The sequence below is a fragment of the Ochotona curzoniae genome, unplaced genomic scaffold, assembly GCF_017591425.1.
Source record: "Ochotona curzoniae isolate NIBS_2020 unplaced genomic scaffold, NIBS_Ocur_1.0 contig_3498, whole genome shotgun sequence".
Lineage (NCBI taxonomy): Eukaryota > Metazoa > Chordata > Mammalia > Lagomorpha > Ochotonidae > Ochotona > Ochotona curzoniae.
This window is the reverse complement of record NW_024465885.1, coordinates 12,051,960-12,068,030: the sequence shown is the minus strand read 5'-3', so window position 1 is coordinate 12,068,030 and position 16,071 is coordinate 12,051,960. Positions and strand designations below refer to the sequence as shown.

Here is a 16,071-nt window from a genome sequence, read left to right as displayed (position 1 = left end):
TGATGTCCTCTGCAGACCTAAAGCTTTTGCCACAGTGTACAAAATGACACCTGATTACCACTACTAGAGTTCTCGATCTGCTGGCCATCAGGTCTGAGGACTACCCAGACCTGTTTTGGGTGGAACCTTTAGAATGCCACATTGATGCAATTCACTGAGTGAGAAATGAGTTCACTCCCAGCTCAGCGTATGCTCAGTTCTTTCCCTTGCCTTTGCCTCCTTACGCAAAATGGTGCCCAATTCAGCTCTAGGGGGCTGACTGGGCTATGAAATTCACCCTGTTCTTGCTCTGCTCATCTGGGATCTGCTGCTCTGTCTCTGCTGCTGGTCAAATCAAATGGGCCAGCAGGACAGACAGTTATTTGTCTGGGTTCACTTCCCAAGCACCCAGTGAAAGTCCTTTCCCACTTGGTTGCTGGTAGAGTTCCGGCTGCTGGTGGAGTTCAGATCGCTGATAGTTGAATCTTGCTGTGGTATGAGTCACTGCAACACCACAACTTTGTGTCTGCTGCCTCCTGTGTTTGTCAGTCTCCAGGTACCCTCTGCTGTTATTCTGTCCTTTCCTATTTCCTGAAATATATCCTCTCTGTCTCATACTGATTAAATGTTTCTCTGTCTGTTTATTTTATTTTTTTTAAGGATTTATTTTTATTATTTTTTCATTGGAAAGGCGGATATACAGAGAGGAGAGACAGAGAGGAAGATCTTCCGTCCGATGATTCACTCCCCAAGTGAGCGCAATGGCTGGTGCTATGCCGATCTGAAGCCAGGAGCCTCTTCTGGGTCTCCCACAGGGTGCAGGTTCCCAAAGCTTTGGGCCGTCCTCGACTGCTTTCCCAGGCCACAGGCAGGGAGCTGGAAGGGAAGCAGGGCTGCCGGGATTAGAACCGGCGCCCATATGGGATCCCGGGCGTGCTAGGCGAGGACCTTTAACAACTTGCGCCACCACGCCGGACCCTCTCTGTCTGTTTAAACGTGTTCTTACCCTATTCTGTCACCTTGATTCCCTCTTAAGAGATATCTTAAATGAAGCAGTAACTACACTGTAGTATTGTATAACTAATATCTGCAGAATAAAAACCACCTGACACAACACAAACAATTATGCTTTCTAATAATTTTCACAAGCTAGTACTGACACTCTCGTTGAATGTTATCTTTTCCTTTCTAATCCTTCCCTTGTGGACTAACCTCAACAGAATAACATCTCAATACCTATCTGTATTATTTATCTACTCAGTAGATTTAATCACACAATCAGTTTACCTAAGGATATCTCACTTCTGCATAATTTTTACCTTTTAACAGTTTGTTTAAACAAACTGATGCAAAATCCAGGTTTTTCTATGTTGTACTTTCCAAATCTATTTTGAACCCTCAAGAGAAAATGCTTTACATTCAAAAAGGCTAGCACAAGGTGAGTATTTGGCATATCTATTAAGACATTGGTTGGGGCTCTGCACCACGGCCTAGTGGCTAAAGTCCTCACCTTGAATGCCCCGGGATCCCATATAGGCGCCAGTTCTGGTCCTGGCAGCCCTGCTTCCCATCCAGCTCCCTGCTTGTGGCCTGGGAAGGCAGTCGAGGACGGCCCAAGACCCTGGGACTCTGCTCCTGCATGGGAGACCTGGAAGGACTTCCTGGTTCCCGGCTTCGGATTGGCACAGCTCTGGCCGTTGCAGCTCACTTAGGGAGTGAATCATCAGATGAGAGATCTTCCTCTCTGTCTCTCCTCCTCTCTGTATGTCTGATTTTGTAATAACAATAAATAAATTTTAGAAAAAAAAAAAAACATTGGTTGATATTCCAACATGATGCTTAATTGGCTAAATCCTCCCCTTGCAAGCGCCAGGATTCCATTTGTACACCGGTTCGTGTATCAGCTGCTCCAATTTCTATCCAGCTCCCTGCTTGTGATCTTGGAAAGCAGTGGAATACCTTGCACTCATGGGTCAGACCGGGAAGAGGCTCCTGGTTTCAGATTGGCTCAGCTTTGGCCATTATAGCCACTTGGAGAGTGAACCAGAGTACAGAAGATACTCCTCTCTCTCTCCTCTTCTCTGTATATTGACTTTCTAATAAAAATAAATAAAATTTTTTTAAGATTTCTAAAATTAAAAAATCAACAGACAAAAAAAGATGCTTTCTTCTTGGTGACTAGTTATACTATACCTGTTATATACTAGTTATATATGGTCACTGGGGAGGCAAATTTCCCATAAGAAAGTATTTACAGTGTTAAACTTATAAGAACAAAATGGAATTCGAAAATTAAATCACAACCAGAAAATAGTACAGTATAGATGACAGTTAATTTTTTATGTAACTTTCTTCTTTCATTTTCTCTGAGAATTTAGAAATAAGACCAGCTATGAATTCCTGGCTATATACTTGAAATAGACAAAGTGGTGCTTGATAACAAATGTAGTCAATAACAATGTTATAACAGATACTACTCCTAGCAGAAAGTTTGGGGACCTCAAGAGTCTTCCAGAAAAAGAGAATGCTCTCTCATCTGTTGGTTCAATCCACAAATGTCTACCACAGCTGGGAGCAGGAGGTAGAGGAGAAGAAAACTGAAGGCAAGCTTAAGGAATTAATTCCCCCTCCCAAAGTGGATGGCAGGAACCCCATTACTTGAGCCATCATTCCTGTCTCTCACAATCCACATCAGCAGATCAGCAGGAAACTGACTGAAGATCCAAGCTAGGAGTCGAACCCTGGCCTTTTGATTGGGGATGTGGGTGCTCCAACAACCTTGAAAATCAAGAAACTTAAAGGCAAAAATATAGTACATTCTATCACATTGGCTTTTATTTTCTTGTACTAAATTTCTACTACTTTTTAGAGACAATCACAGGTAGGTACAGAAATAAGCTCCAATATATAGACTCTGCTTTGCTTTCATGAAAAACATAGAATATGAAAAGAAGCAACTTCTAAAAAGGACCTTGTGAAAAACTGAAAACACCTTAAATTAGGTATACTTTAGTAAATAGTTTCATTTTTCCTATCAGATATCAGATATGGAATATGATCCTAAAACCAGACATTGCCAAATACTTTCACAAATGTTTTGTTCACACTAAACATGGTATTTTAGCTTCCATCTCTGACTTTGTGACATAAAATTACATGAAATGGCACCTACTGCTTTGTAAGTAAACTCCTTTGCTTATCAATTAAAAACATGATTTCTGTTACAAACCATTACCATGAAGCTAAATCCACAACCAAGAAGGTAACCACAAAGCAGCAATTGAAGTTAAAAAAAAAAACTATGTCCACCTAATGAAAATAGGATATGACACGGTACCCACTTCTGAACGGGTCCAGTTGGTCTGACTTCTCGCCATTCTTCATCTGGATTAGATGTGATAGAAAGTGAGTAGCAACCACTACTTTGCTTGTGCAGGACGGTATAGGTAGGTTTGGCAGCATCCATATTTGTGGACTAAGAAACAGCAAAGGAAAAGATCTCCTTGTAAATATATGAATACAAACATATCAAACTTCAAAAGGACAAAATTAAAACACAGACGTGTGGGAGAGGTTTGTATTAGCAATATGTAAATGGATACATGTATGTACACAAACACATTTTCAGAATTCCTATAAAGAGATTACCAAATAAAACACAGTACTTTTCCCTGTTCTGCAGCGGACACATTACAAGATCCCAATGGATGCCTGAAACCACAGAGAGCATCAAATCATATAACTGAATACCCTTCCCATACTAATTTAGCATTTCATATGGACTGTGGAAGAGGCTCTTTAATTTGACATGTGACAGCAAAAATTGGTGCAAATTTCTTCTTCCTTATTCATATTTTCAGATACAAGATTCTTCCTGTAGGTCTCAGAAACACTAAAACATTATTTACATTTCCTTAATAACTCAAAAACTTCCACCTTGTCACCCAAGGAAGCATGTTATAGCTTTCTTCCAGCATATCCAAATTAACAAGGCTACTTGAAAACAAGCACTGCAATATAGCAAGAGACCACTGGACAACCAAAACTATTAAGTGGCTAACGCATGGGCAATACATATAGGGTGGACACACTGGACAAAAGATAATTCACATTCCAGGTAGGACAGGGCTGGACAACACATGATTTCATCAAGCTATTCAGAAAAACACAAAATTTAAAACACAAATTATTTATTTTTAGAATTTTCAGTTTACTATTTTTAGATCATGGTTGACCATGATTAACTGGAACTGCAAAAGGATGGGTAAGGAGGGAATACTATAGTATCATGATTAAAGGATACTGTGTATAAATGGTCAAAATTTAACTTGTAATGCTATTTACAAATATGAGCTCTAGAGTGAAGAATTCTACAGCTTAAAATAATCAAAACAGGTGAAAATAGTTGAAAAAATGAAATTTAAAATTGAGACAGTTTATAATATAAATTTACTCACTAGAATGAAAAATATCAATTTGTTTATACAATGTGTCTACTGTATAAATTTTTATCACATGCTCAGCCATAGTGAAATTTTAAGCTTCATTTTATGCTAACACAGTTTCTAATGGCTTCAGAACAACTTCGTGTATATATCTGTACATTTGTGCATGTATGTACAAGCCATAACTATTCAATAAACAGTTTTCTTTCTAACAGTATCTGGCAGAAACATACAAGCTACACATAAATAACTCAAAGGAAAGCATAATATATATATAACTATTGTTTCAAAATACTCTTAGACTTGTAGAAGAGCTACTGGAAAACTTAGGTTCTTTTAATCTTAATATTATACACAACTACATTACAATGATGGAAACTAAGAAATTAATATATAATACCACTAACAGAGAAAAGTCTCATTTAATTTGCTTTTTCATCAATACCCTCTTCTGATTCAGCACCTTCCAATTCCTATTTAGTCTTTCATGACCTGAATAAGCTGAATATCAGTCAATTATTTTGTAACTGAGTTTGTTTCACTTTTCTCACAACCAGTTGAAGTCATACATTATTGGTAAGAATACCAGAGAAATTATGTGCCCTAATCAATGCACAATACAAAGGGACACACTATGTTGATAAGTCTTACTAGCAAACGTCGTAATGTTGATAATTCACTTAAGATAATGTTTGCCAGGTTTCTCCACTGAAGGGTTGCTACTTTCCTCTTTGTAAATAATAAATATTTTGAGCAAGAGACTTTGAGAGTATACAGATATCCTTGTTTCTCCTTAAATTTTGATGTTAAACTAAGTGTCCATCAGTGGACCTTGCTTGAAACAACCATAAATACAGAGTAAGTGTCCTTTATTCAAAATGTGTGGAACAAGAAGTATTTCAGCATTTGGAGAGCTATGGATTTTTAAGTATTTTAATAGGCTTTAACCCCCTAGCATCCCTCATCCAAATATCCAAACTTTGAAATGCTAGTTACTTGCACTATATTTGTGTTTATTGTGTTCTAGTACTGGTTTTATATTTTCTTTCTGTTTTCCATATTAGCCAAATTCTTTTCAAAAGAATAATTGTCCTTTAACCATGATTTATTCATTCTCACTATAACTCAATAATCTATAATAGCTTAGAATCTTGAATATTTTATTTATGAGTCATGATAACGTGCTTTTAGTTTTGATTTTGTTCAGCTTTGTCAATGGACTTCTTGGGTTTCTGTGCCCTTTTGACAAAACACAACATTATGAAATCAGCCTAGTATCAATGAGATTTACTTTCCCACCTCTTACTAACATATTAACCATATACTCACCTGGGGTACTGACTTCATCTTCATTGCTTCAGCAGCAGCAACTGATACAGAACAGGTTGAAGTACAATAATAATGAATAAAAGAACTTTCTTTTGAAGAGAGATTCTGAAACAAAGGAAGTGCCTGAACCCAAGACAATGGATAAGAAAGCTCTACTAATCCATTCGTTGTACTAATTTCTGTCATAATCTCTTTCAATTTTGATTCTTCTTTTTGTGAAATAGGATTGTGTATCTCAAGGAAAATGAATTCACTGGATTTTGCTATGAAACAAAAAGAAACACATTTTCTCAATAAAAATGTTAAGGGGTTTTAATTAAATTAATTTAATGATCAATAACAATTAGGCCAGTAGATAACCTATCAAAGTGTTTTGTATGTTAGGCAATATTTCAGACAAATTAATAGCCCCAAATATTCTACTCACAACCTTAAGCCTACACTCACAATGTTTAAACGCCTGTTATACTACACTGCAGAGACTTCACAGTGGTATTCTTTGTGGTTTCTCCAGTGTACAGCAGTTAGTAAGAGCTAGGAAATGCTGTCAATGAATATGTGGCTAAATGATAATTTAGCAACTATTTCTCTAGACTTCTCCATAGACCAAATGCATCAAAGCTATTTCAATTAAAATGCCTCCTTTATTTCCTTTCATCAATCATCATGGCCATAGTCTCAAAAAACACTCTACACTTATAATATATATATATCCTCAAATATAAATGACTTTATGTTTTCCCCTATGTAATATGCATCAATTCATCTTTGCCACGTAATCATGAATTTTCCCACTGGATGAAATTACAACAAAACAAATCATTTTGAAAGTCTAAAATTTAGTTTGCCATGTAACATTTCTAATATGCAAGAGAATGGAAGAAGAAGGTTAAAAAAAACTAATGAGGTAAAAAGCAATCTTACTAAACTGATTTACCTAATTCAAAAACAGACTTATTTAACAAGCTGGAAACTTAACAAAATTGGAAAATAATCAAAACACAAATATGTAGATATATGTTATAGGTACATGCAGAAAAGTATTGAAAATATTCCTGGTTTCACAAGGGATGACACACAAGGAAGTTGAATTTTCTTTTGCAAAAACTAAAGCAAAATTTCTAGATTTTACTTAATTTGGCCACCAATTAACTCTGTCACAGATAATTAAAAAATAAGGGCAAGTAACTCATAAGAAAGATTGCTTAGAATGAGGACAACTGACAAGGCATTTCTTTTTTATTTTGCTTTAGCAATACAGGAACTTTTTCAAGATGAACAACATTTAACATTTTTAAGGTTTTTTATTATAGAAGATAATTTTACTCTGTTGAATAAAATAATTAGGAGAAAATGTTCTGCACTACTAATTTACTTATAAATGAGTGTTTCAAAAAGTTCATCAAAATGGAATTAAAAGGTAAGTATCCTGGAAGACACAAGCATAGTTTTCTCACCTGCACTTCCATAAACTTTCTGAAGATCCACCATACAATATTAAGAGATAAAGTTATTTTTAATTTAATGAACTAATTGCATACTGTGAGATTATTTTAGACAAAATCTACTTTACTTGATGGCCTTTTCCAGTACCTCTGAAATTTAGAAATCATTTTATACTTACATTGCTGGCTTAATACAGAATTTTCTAATTGGATCTGAATCTCTTGAAGGTAATCTGAAGAAACCCAAAGGAAAAGGATAGCATAGCTCCTTTTACTGTGATCATCCTCTTTACTTTTCCACAACCCAAACCTCTTTAAATGTGCAGTATCCAGTAGCAATGAAACCTCATTGAGGGACACTGAAACAAAAGATAACAATTTAAAAATCAATTTATTACATGTATTTAAAAATACATCTCATATACGTTATATGATACATCTTGATATTCTATACTGTTCTAAAATAATTACATGCAAAATTTTAAAAGCTATAGTTTCAGTGCACTTCACTAACTTAGCGGAAATACCCCCAGTATTATTAAAAATTAAAAAAAAAAAATTAGGGCTCAGCATGATAGCATAGTGGTCAAAGTCCTTGCCTTGCACATGCCAGGATCCCATATGGGCACTGGTTCTAATCCCGGTGGCCCTACTTCACATCCAGCTCCCTGCTTGTGACCTAGGAAAGCAGTTGAGGATAGGGCAAAGCCGTGGGACAATGCACCCGCATGGGAGACCCGGAAGAGCTCCTGGCTCCTTGCTTCAAATTGGCGCAGTGCCGGCCTTTGCAGTCACTTGCGGAGTGAACCCTCAGACATAAGATCTTCCTCTCTGTCTCTCCTCCTCTCTGTATATCTGCCTTTCCAATAAAAATAAATAAATCCTTAAAAATCACATCAAAAATTAGAAAGACTTAAACAATTATTTTGCAAATTTTGTCTTTCATACTATATGATTCCAGTACTACACAGAAAAGGAATACTTAGAATTAAATTTTCATAACATAAAAACCTTGTCCATAGAGATTTCTCAGGTAGAATTCTGACTGCAAAAGGGGTTGAGGGTTAGTGTGAAGAAAATGACTATCAATGCAAAAAAAAACTAAGCAGAAAATCATATTCTTATATATCTGTATTTCAATGTTGCTCAATAATATAAATAATATACACCAAGACTCAAATACTGGCAAAGGCAATTTCTTCCCATAGTTCTGTCAAAACATCTGTTCCAGTATAGAGATAATCCACTATCAAAAAATTCTCAAAAATAATATAAGGTTCTGAACAAAGATATTTCTTCTAAATTTTTTCATTTCCAAGTCTCAAAACTTGTAGGCAATCACTTTAAACTACCAGTCTTCCCAGGAGCCTATGGAACTCTACCATAACATGATAATAATAATAAATAAATAAAAGATTTTTAAAAGACCAAATAAAAGAAAATCTGGGAGACTCAAAAAAATGAATATATATTTTAAAAAATAATAAAATAAACTACCAGTCTTTATCTCTTAGTGAGCTAAACGAATCTCCTCAGAGAAGTTTTTGTTGGTTTTGTTTTTTGTTTTTCTGTTTTTAATTCAAAGAAACACAGAAAACACATTTAATCCCAAGTGTTCAGCTTATAGTTAAGACTCAGGTTGAGATACTACACCCCAAACCAGATTATGGCCTGCTCTGGCTTCCTGATTCTAACTCCTTGTTAAGGAAGACCCTGAGAGGCAGTGTTGATGGCTTAAGTGATTGGGTTACTGTCACACAAGTACAAGACCTGGGCTGAATTTCTGGATCTTGTCTTCAGGCTTACCTAGCCCTAACCAAATCTGAGGAATATATCAACAAATGAGAGCTATATATGTGTGCCTCTAAAATAAATTTCTAGAAAATTTTAGAAGATTAAAAGAAAAGAAAGAAATGTAATTCAGTAATATTCCTCCCTGTATTAATTCCTGGAATCTTGACACTCAAAGTATAGACCTCAGGCTATGCCATTAGTATTAACTCAAATGCTGTCACTGATGCTAAGTATCAGATGTCACTCTCTGTCTACTAAATACTAGCTCCCATATGTGAGTAATTTATATAAATATTAAAGTTTGAGAACATTTAACATGCACCAAATACCATATTAATCATTAACCTAAATGTTTCCACAACAGCTATTCTATTTTCCATTTTAAAAGCTATCAATAAAACAAGCATCAAAACAGACTAAATTAGTTAGAGGTGAACACCCTAGAAAAACTGCTCAATATTTCTTCCGCAAGAATCCACTTCTCAACTCTACAGGTATACTTGAAACTCTGTGACAACCTGATTCGGATTGCACTGAGTCTGTGAACTGCTTTTGGTAAAATGGACAATCCAAGAACATGAAAAATTTTTCCAATTTTTGATGTCTTCTTCATTTCTTTCCTTAATATTTTACACTTTCATCAAAGAAATTTCTCACCTCTTTGGTTAAAAATATCCAAAAGTATTTAGACTTTAGCAGTTATTGCTATTGGTACTGACACTATAAGTTCTTTTTTTTTTACCAAAAAAAATCTTATTTCATGAGGAAATATTCATGCTACAAAGTGAAAGTAGAAGATAATACATTATAATGCAGATTTTCCAAAAAATCAGAGCTAAAAATATTCCCCAATATTTTTCTTGAAGATACATTACCAATATTTACTTAATATTTTTCTATATTTTCTATAGTGCATTCATGTAATTTGTATGCATATATACACAAAGAAAAATAAAGATTTTTTATTATTATTTCGTTTTATGACAGTTTCATGGGCTCTGGTATTCCACCAACCCCTCCCCAAACTCTGGCCCCATGTTGAATTCCTCCATGATGTTACAGTAGTAGAGTTAATAACCAGTCATGATTCCTTCATTGCAGGCATGGACCATGTGGAGCATTTTACTGTCCAGGTAAATTCAACAGTTTCATTGGGAGATCATCCTTAGCCTGAAAGTAGAGCTGGCAGAATATCATCCCCTCCAATGAAAAGCCACTACACAACTTCAACAACAGGAAGAAACATGGAAATTTACGATATCATGAAGCTAACTGACATGGTATTGAGTGACCAATATGTTAGAAAATGCAAGTTCTTAACCAAATCCTATAACTACTTCACTGACATCTCAATTTTAGTTTATACACAACCGGCTGCTATAAACCTTAAAATGGTTATATGGTACTATTGTGTCCATTTTCACTTTTATATTTAACAGCTTATAGTACTCAAACATGATTTTTACTGAACTTGGCAAATCTTAGCATAGTCCAAATAGGTTTATAACTCCAAAAAGCCATATGTTAATGATTGAGGAGCAGAACAGTTTTAGGAGGGGTGAGCAGAGAAATCTTCAATACCTTAGTGAGAAGTAACTGATCTTTGTGTCCTACCTTGTAAAGGTTATGTGAGTCCACGTTGACCATTTCCTGTCTGGTTCTAAACTTTCCTTATTGGTCTCTGTCTGTCTATCTTATCTAATTTTGGGGGCTCCGAAGTGACCCTGATGGTCATTGCAAGAGAGGGTAGGGATCCAAAGTTGGACCTGTAAGGACCAGAGAAAGCTCCTCTCGCACATCCCAAAAGAAGCTTACTGTTCTTTTTCTGAGGACTGCTCAGGGCTCCTGGCTGTTGTTCCAATGACATTAGATCCTGTGAGGAAGGATCTGGGCTTCTTCCATCCCATGTGGAAGATCTAATAGGGAATGGTTGACCTCAGTGTTCTCGGCCTACAGGGGCACTAAAATTTCCCCGATCCCCTTGGCAGTTGGGATATAGTCCTTGGTGCCCATATTGACAGTCCTTGCTGCCCATACTGATAGTCCTTGGTGAGGTACCAGAAGTCTCTGGAGTTAGGATACAAGCCTCCTCCTGTCCTCCTGTTCCATTCTGAGGTCCCCTCCTGCTCTGTGCTTATGACCTTCCTTTTAAAAGGCTGTCAGAATCACTCTCGGATACCACTGTATGTCTTAATAGTTTTTGCTAATGTCTAATGCTGATTGGAGTCGGCTGTCTAAAAGTTACCTGTCATAATCCTGACAGATTATACTTAACATCCTCCTCATACACTCTAAGAAGGTGGAAGATTTTTCTCATCTCCCAACCCATTATGGAATAACATAGGGTCTCAATTGTATTTCAGGCTTTTCAGTTATTTGATGCAGATCATAAGCACTCTCTCTCTCACTGATTATTGGTTCATTGGTTACATCACATAATCTTATTGCATGAGATACAGGCTGTTTGAGGGTGTAATAATATTACAATTGACATCATTTCATCTTACATTAAGGCCAACATGGTATCTAACCTTTTGGGATTGGCTCATTTCCCTTAGTATAATGGTTTCCAAGTGGGCCCACTTGGCCACAAAGAAATGCATTTCAGGGTTTTTTCTTTAATAGTTGAGTAGTATTGCATGGAATAGATGAACCATGGCTTGTTTGTTTGTTTATTTATTATACTGAATTATGTGACACAGTTTCATAGGCTTTGGGATTCCCCCAACCCCTTCCTGTGCCCTCCCCCCATGGTGGATTCCTCCACCTTGTTGCAGTAGTACAGTTCAAATTCAGTCAAGATTCTTTCATTGCAAGCATATACCAAGCATAGAGTCCAGCATCTTATTGTCCAGATCAATTCAACGGTTTCTTGGGGAGACAATCACTGGTCTGAAGGTAGAGCTGGCAGAATATCATCCTGATCAACTGGAAGCCCCAGCACAACATCAACAACAATTTACAACATTATGGAATTAATTGACATGGTATTGAGTAACTAATACATTATAAAGTGCAAGTTCTGAACCACATCCTGTGACTACTTCATTGACATTTCAATTATTAGTTTATATACAGCTGGCTTCTATACACCTTAAAATGGCTAAAGGGTACTATTCAGCTGTCTCGTGTCTATTTTCATTTTAGTATTTAGCAGCTTATAGTGTTGAAGCATAATTTTGCTGAACTTGGCAGATTTTAGGACAGTCTAAATTGGCTTATAACTCTAACAAGGCATATGTCAACAGTTGAGGTGAAGAACAGTTTTAGGAAGGGTGTGCGGAGAAATCTTCAATACCTTAGTGAGGAGTAACTAATCTTTGTGTCCTATCTAGCAAGGTATAAGTGAGTCCACGCTGACCATCCTGTCTGGTTCTAAGCTTTCCTTGTTGTTCTCTGTCTATCTATTCTAATTTTTTTGTTGTTTTTAGGGGGGAGGAGTCTCTGGAGCGACCCTGATGGTCACTGCAAGAGAGGGTGGGGATCCAAAGTTGGAATTAAGTAAGGACCAGAGAAAGTTCCTTTCCCAAGTCCCAAAGGAAGTTTACTGTTCTGCTGTTTCTGCAGACTGCTCAGGGCTCCTGGCTGTTGTTCCGATCACCTTGGATCACCATAGTGCTTTTATTCAGTCTTTTGTTGATGGGCATTTAGGTGGTTTCCAAGTTTTTGCAATTATTGATTGTGCTGCAATGAACATAGGGGTGCATGTTGGTTTTTCGTGTAACAAGTGTTTTGGATATATTCCTAGGAGTGCTATTGCTGGATCATATGGTATGCTGATTTTCAGTTGAGTGTTCTCCCTACCAATTTCCATAAAGGCTGTTCCAATCTGCATTCCCTCCAACAGTGGAGTTGGGTTCCCTTTTGCCTGCATCGTCACCAGCAAGTGTTGTTGGTGGTTTTTCATATGTGATCCATTCTTATTGTCGTTATGTGGTACCTCATTGATGTCTTAATTTGGATTTCCCTTATTGCCAGAGAGCTTGAGCATTTTTTCATATGTTTGTCTGCCCTTTGGATTTGTTCCTTTGTAAAGTGTCTGCCCATTTCCCATCCCCTTTTCTTGAGTGGTTTGTATGTTTTGGTGTTTTGGTTGTTCTGGAGATCTTTCTATATTCTGGAGATTAGCCACTTATCTCCTATGTAAAAAAATAAAGATATGCTCCCATTCTGTGGGTTGCTTTTATACTTTGTTGATTGTTTCCTTCGCTGTACAGAAGCAGCAGTTTGATGCAGTCCCTTTTTTTTTTTTTATCTTGATTGCTATTGCTTTTGGAGATTTTTTTTTTAGGAAGTCAGGGCCTACACCTAAATCTTGAAGGGTATTTCCAACATTTTCTTCCATAAGTTTGAAGGTTTCTGATTGTAGGTTTAGGTCTTTTATCCATTTAGATTTTATCTTAGTGTATGGTGAAAGATGTGGGTCTAACCTCTTGTTTCTGCAGGCTATCAACCAGTTGTCCCAATAGCATTTATTGAAGAAACATTCCCATTTCCCTGGATTGTTACCTGTTTTGTTTTTTTTTTCAAAGATGATTTGGCTGTATCTGCATGGGTTCCCTTCTGTTTTTTCTGTTCTACTTTATTAATCCTCCTCTCTTTGTGCCAATACTAGGGTGTTTTAATAACCACCACCCTATACTGTGTTCAGAGGTCTGGAATTGTGATTCCCCCTGTTAACTTCCTATTATTCAGGATGATTCCAGCTATTCGTGGTTGTTTATGCTTCCAGATGAACCCTTGCATCATTTTTTCCAGTTCCATGAAGAATGTTTGAGGTAATTTGCTTGGGATTGCGCTGAATGTATATATTGCTTTTGGTAGTATAAACATTTTGATGATAATGATTTTACCTATCCAGGAACATGGTATGTTTCTCCATTTTTTGAAGTCTTCTTCAATTTCTTTTTAAAGTTTTTTATAGTTTTCTTCAAAGATGTCTTCTACGTTTTTAGTTAGGTTTATTCCTAGATACTTCATTTTCTTCTCTGTTATTTTGAATGGTACCATGCTGGTTAGATCTTTTTCTATCTTGAGGCTGTTTTCATACACTATGGCTGTTGATTTTTGTTCACTTATTTTATACCCATCCACTCTACCAAACTCTTGTATAAGTTCTAGCAGTCTCTGTATTGAATCTCTTGGTTCTTCTATGTATAGGATCATGTAATCTACAAATAGTGATAGCTTGACTTCTTCGTTTCCCATTTGAATACCTTTGAGTTCTTTTTCTTGTCTTATGGCCTCTGCAAGTACTTCTAGTACTATGTTGAATAGCAGTGGTGATAGTGGACATCCTTGTCTAGTTCCAGATCTCAGTGGGAAGGATTCCAGTTTTTCTCTGTTCAGCATGATGCTGGCACTGGGTTTTTCATATATTGCTTTGATTATGTTGTGGATTGTTCCTTCTATGCCTACCTTGGTTAGGGTTTTTAGGATTTTGTCGAGAGCTTTTTCTGTGTTTATTGAGATTATTATATGTTTTTGTTCTTCAGTTTTTAGATGTGCTATATTACATTCATGGATTTGCAAATGTTGAATCATCCCTGTATGCCCAGAATGAATCCTACTTGATCCGGATGAATGATCTGTCTGATGCTTTTTTTTTTTAATTCTATTGGCTAGGATTTTGTTGAGCATCTTAGCATCAATGTTCATCAGGGAGATCGGTCTGTAGTTTTCCTTGTTAATTCTCTATCCGGTTTTGGGATTGAGGTGATGTTGGCTTCATAGAATGAGTTTGGAAGGGCTGCTTCCTTTTCTATTGTTTTGAAGAGTTTGTAGAGGGTTAGGGTTAGCTCTGCTTGGAATGTTTTGTAGAATTCTATAGTGAAACTGTCTGGGCCTGGGCTTTTCTTTGTTGAGACATCTTTAATCACTGAATTGATCTCTGCCTCAGTTATAGATTTGTTCAGGTATTCTGTTGCCTCTTGGCTAAGTTTTGGTAGGTGATTGGAGTTGAAGAATCTTTCCATTTCCTGGTGGTCTTCTGTTTTGTTGGAGTACAGTTCTTTGTAGTAATTTCTAATTACTTTCTTAATGGTTGCAGTGTCTGTCGTTATGTTGCCTTTTTCATCTTTAATGCTATTAATTCTTGTTTTCTCTTTTTTTTCTCTTTGCCAGTCAGGCCAGTGGGGTATCTATTTTGTTTATCTTTTCAAAAAGCCAACTTTTTGATTCATTGATTTTGTGTATCTTTCTTTATTTCTATTTGGTTTATCTCTTCACTTTTTTGATGATTTCTTGTTTCTTATTGCTTGTAGGGTCATCTTACTGCTGTTTTTCTCCAATTTCTGGAGGTGTATGTTTAATTCCTTTACTTGGTGTCTTTCCTGGGCCTTGACATAAGTACAAATTGCAATGAACTTACCACATAGCACTGCTTTGGCGATGTCCCACAAGTTTAGGAATGTTGTATTTGAGTTTTCATTGGTTTCCATAAATTTTTTTATCTCATCCTTAATTTCTTAATTTCTTCTCTGAGTACCTGTAGCAAACCTGTCTCTCTTTCCACTCCTTCGGGAAGGCCTATAATTCTGATATTTGACTTTTTGATGTTGTCATTCATTTCCTGTATGGTCTTCTTGGTTTTGTTTACGTTTTTCTCCACCTGTTTGATGAACTACATGTTTTCATTCTAGTTGTCTTCCATTTCTGAGATTCTGTCTTCTGCTGTATTCATTCTGTTAATCAAGCTCTCAACTTTGAGACATTGTAAGTTCTTTAACAACCATGGACTTGTTTGCATATACAAAGGTTATTTGATTTTTACGTGCTGATTTTATATCCTGCAATTTTACCAAACTCTCTTATGATTTCTAATACTGTCTTTATTTTTTTGCTTGTTTTGTAACCTTTTATTTTTTATACTGATTTTATAATGGAACAATTTTCAAATATTTCACAGCATATTAGGGTATCCTTTTCCTCACATCCTTGCCAGCGTCATATAACCTTTTAAATAAATGTATTTAATTACATTATACAAAATTGAGACTGATGTATCATTAATGTTTTCCATGTTATGTTTCCAAATTAAGTTGAAGAAGTGCAACAACTTTATCTGCCCATTTACTCAA

General features: G+C 36.2%; 1 protein-coding gene across 4 annotated transcripts in view; it reads right to left on the bottom strand.

The window, feature by feature from the left end:
- SENP7 (SUMO specific peptidase 7) overlaps positions 1–16,071 on the bottom strand; it is a 153,039-nt gene that overhangs the window by 20,731 nt on the left and 116,237 nt on the right. For all 4 annotated transcript variants that reach the window (XM_040980558.1, XM_040980557.1, XM_040980560.1 and 1 more), the window contains 3 exons: positions 7,378–7,557; positions 5,754–6,016; positions 3,321–3,454 (listed from right to left, as the gene is read on the bottom strand). In XM_040980558.1, coding sequence (XP_040836492.1) covers positions 3,321–3,454; positions 5,754–6,016; positions 7,378–7,557 — 577 coding nt within the window. The remainder of the gene's footprint in view (positions 1–3,320; positions 3,455–5,753; positions 6,017–7,377; positions 7,558–16,071) is intronic.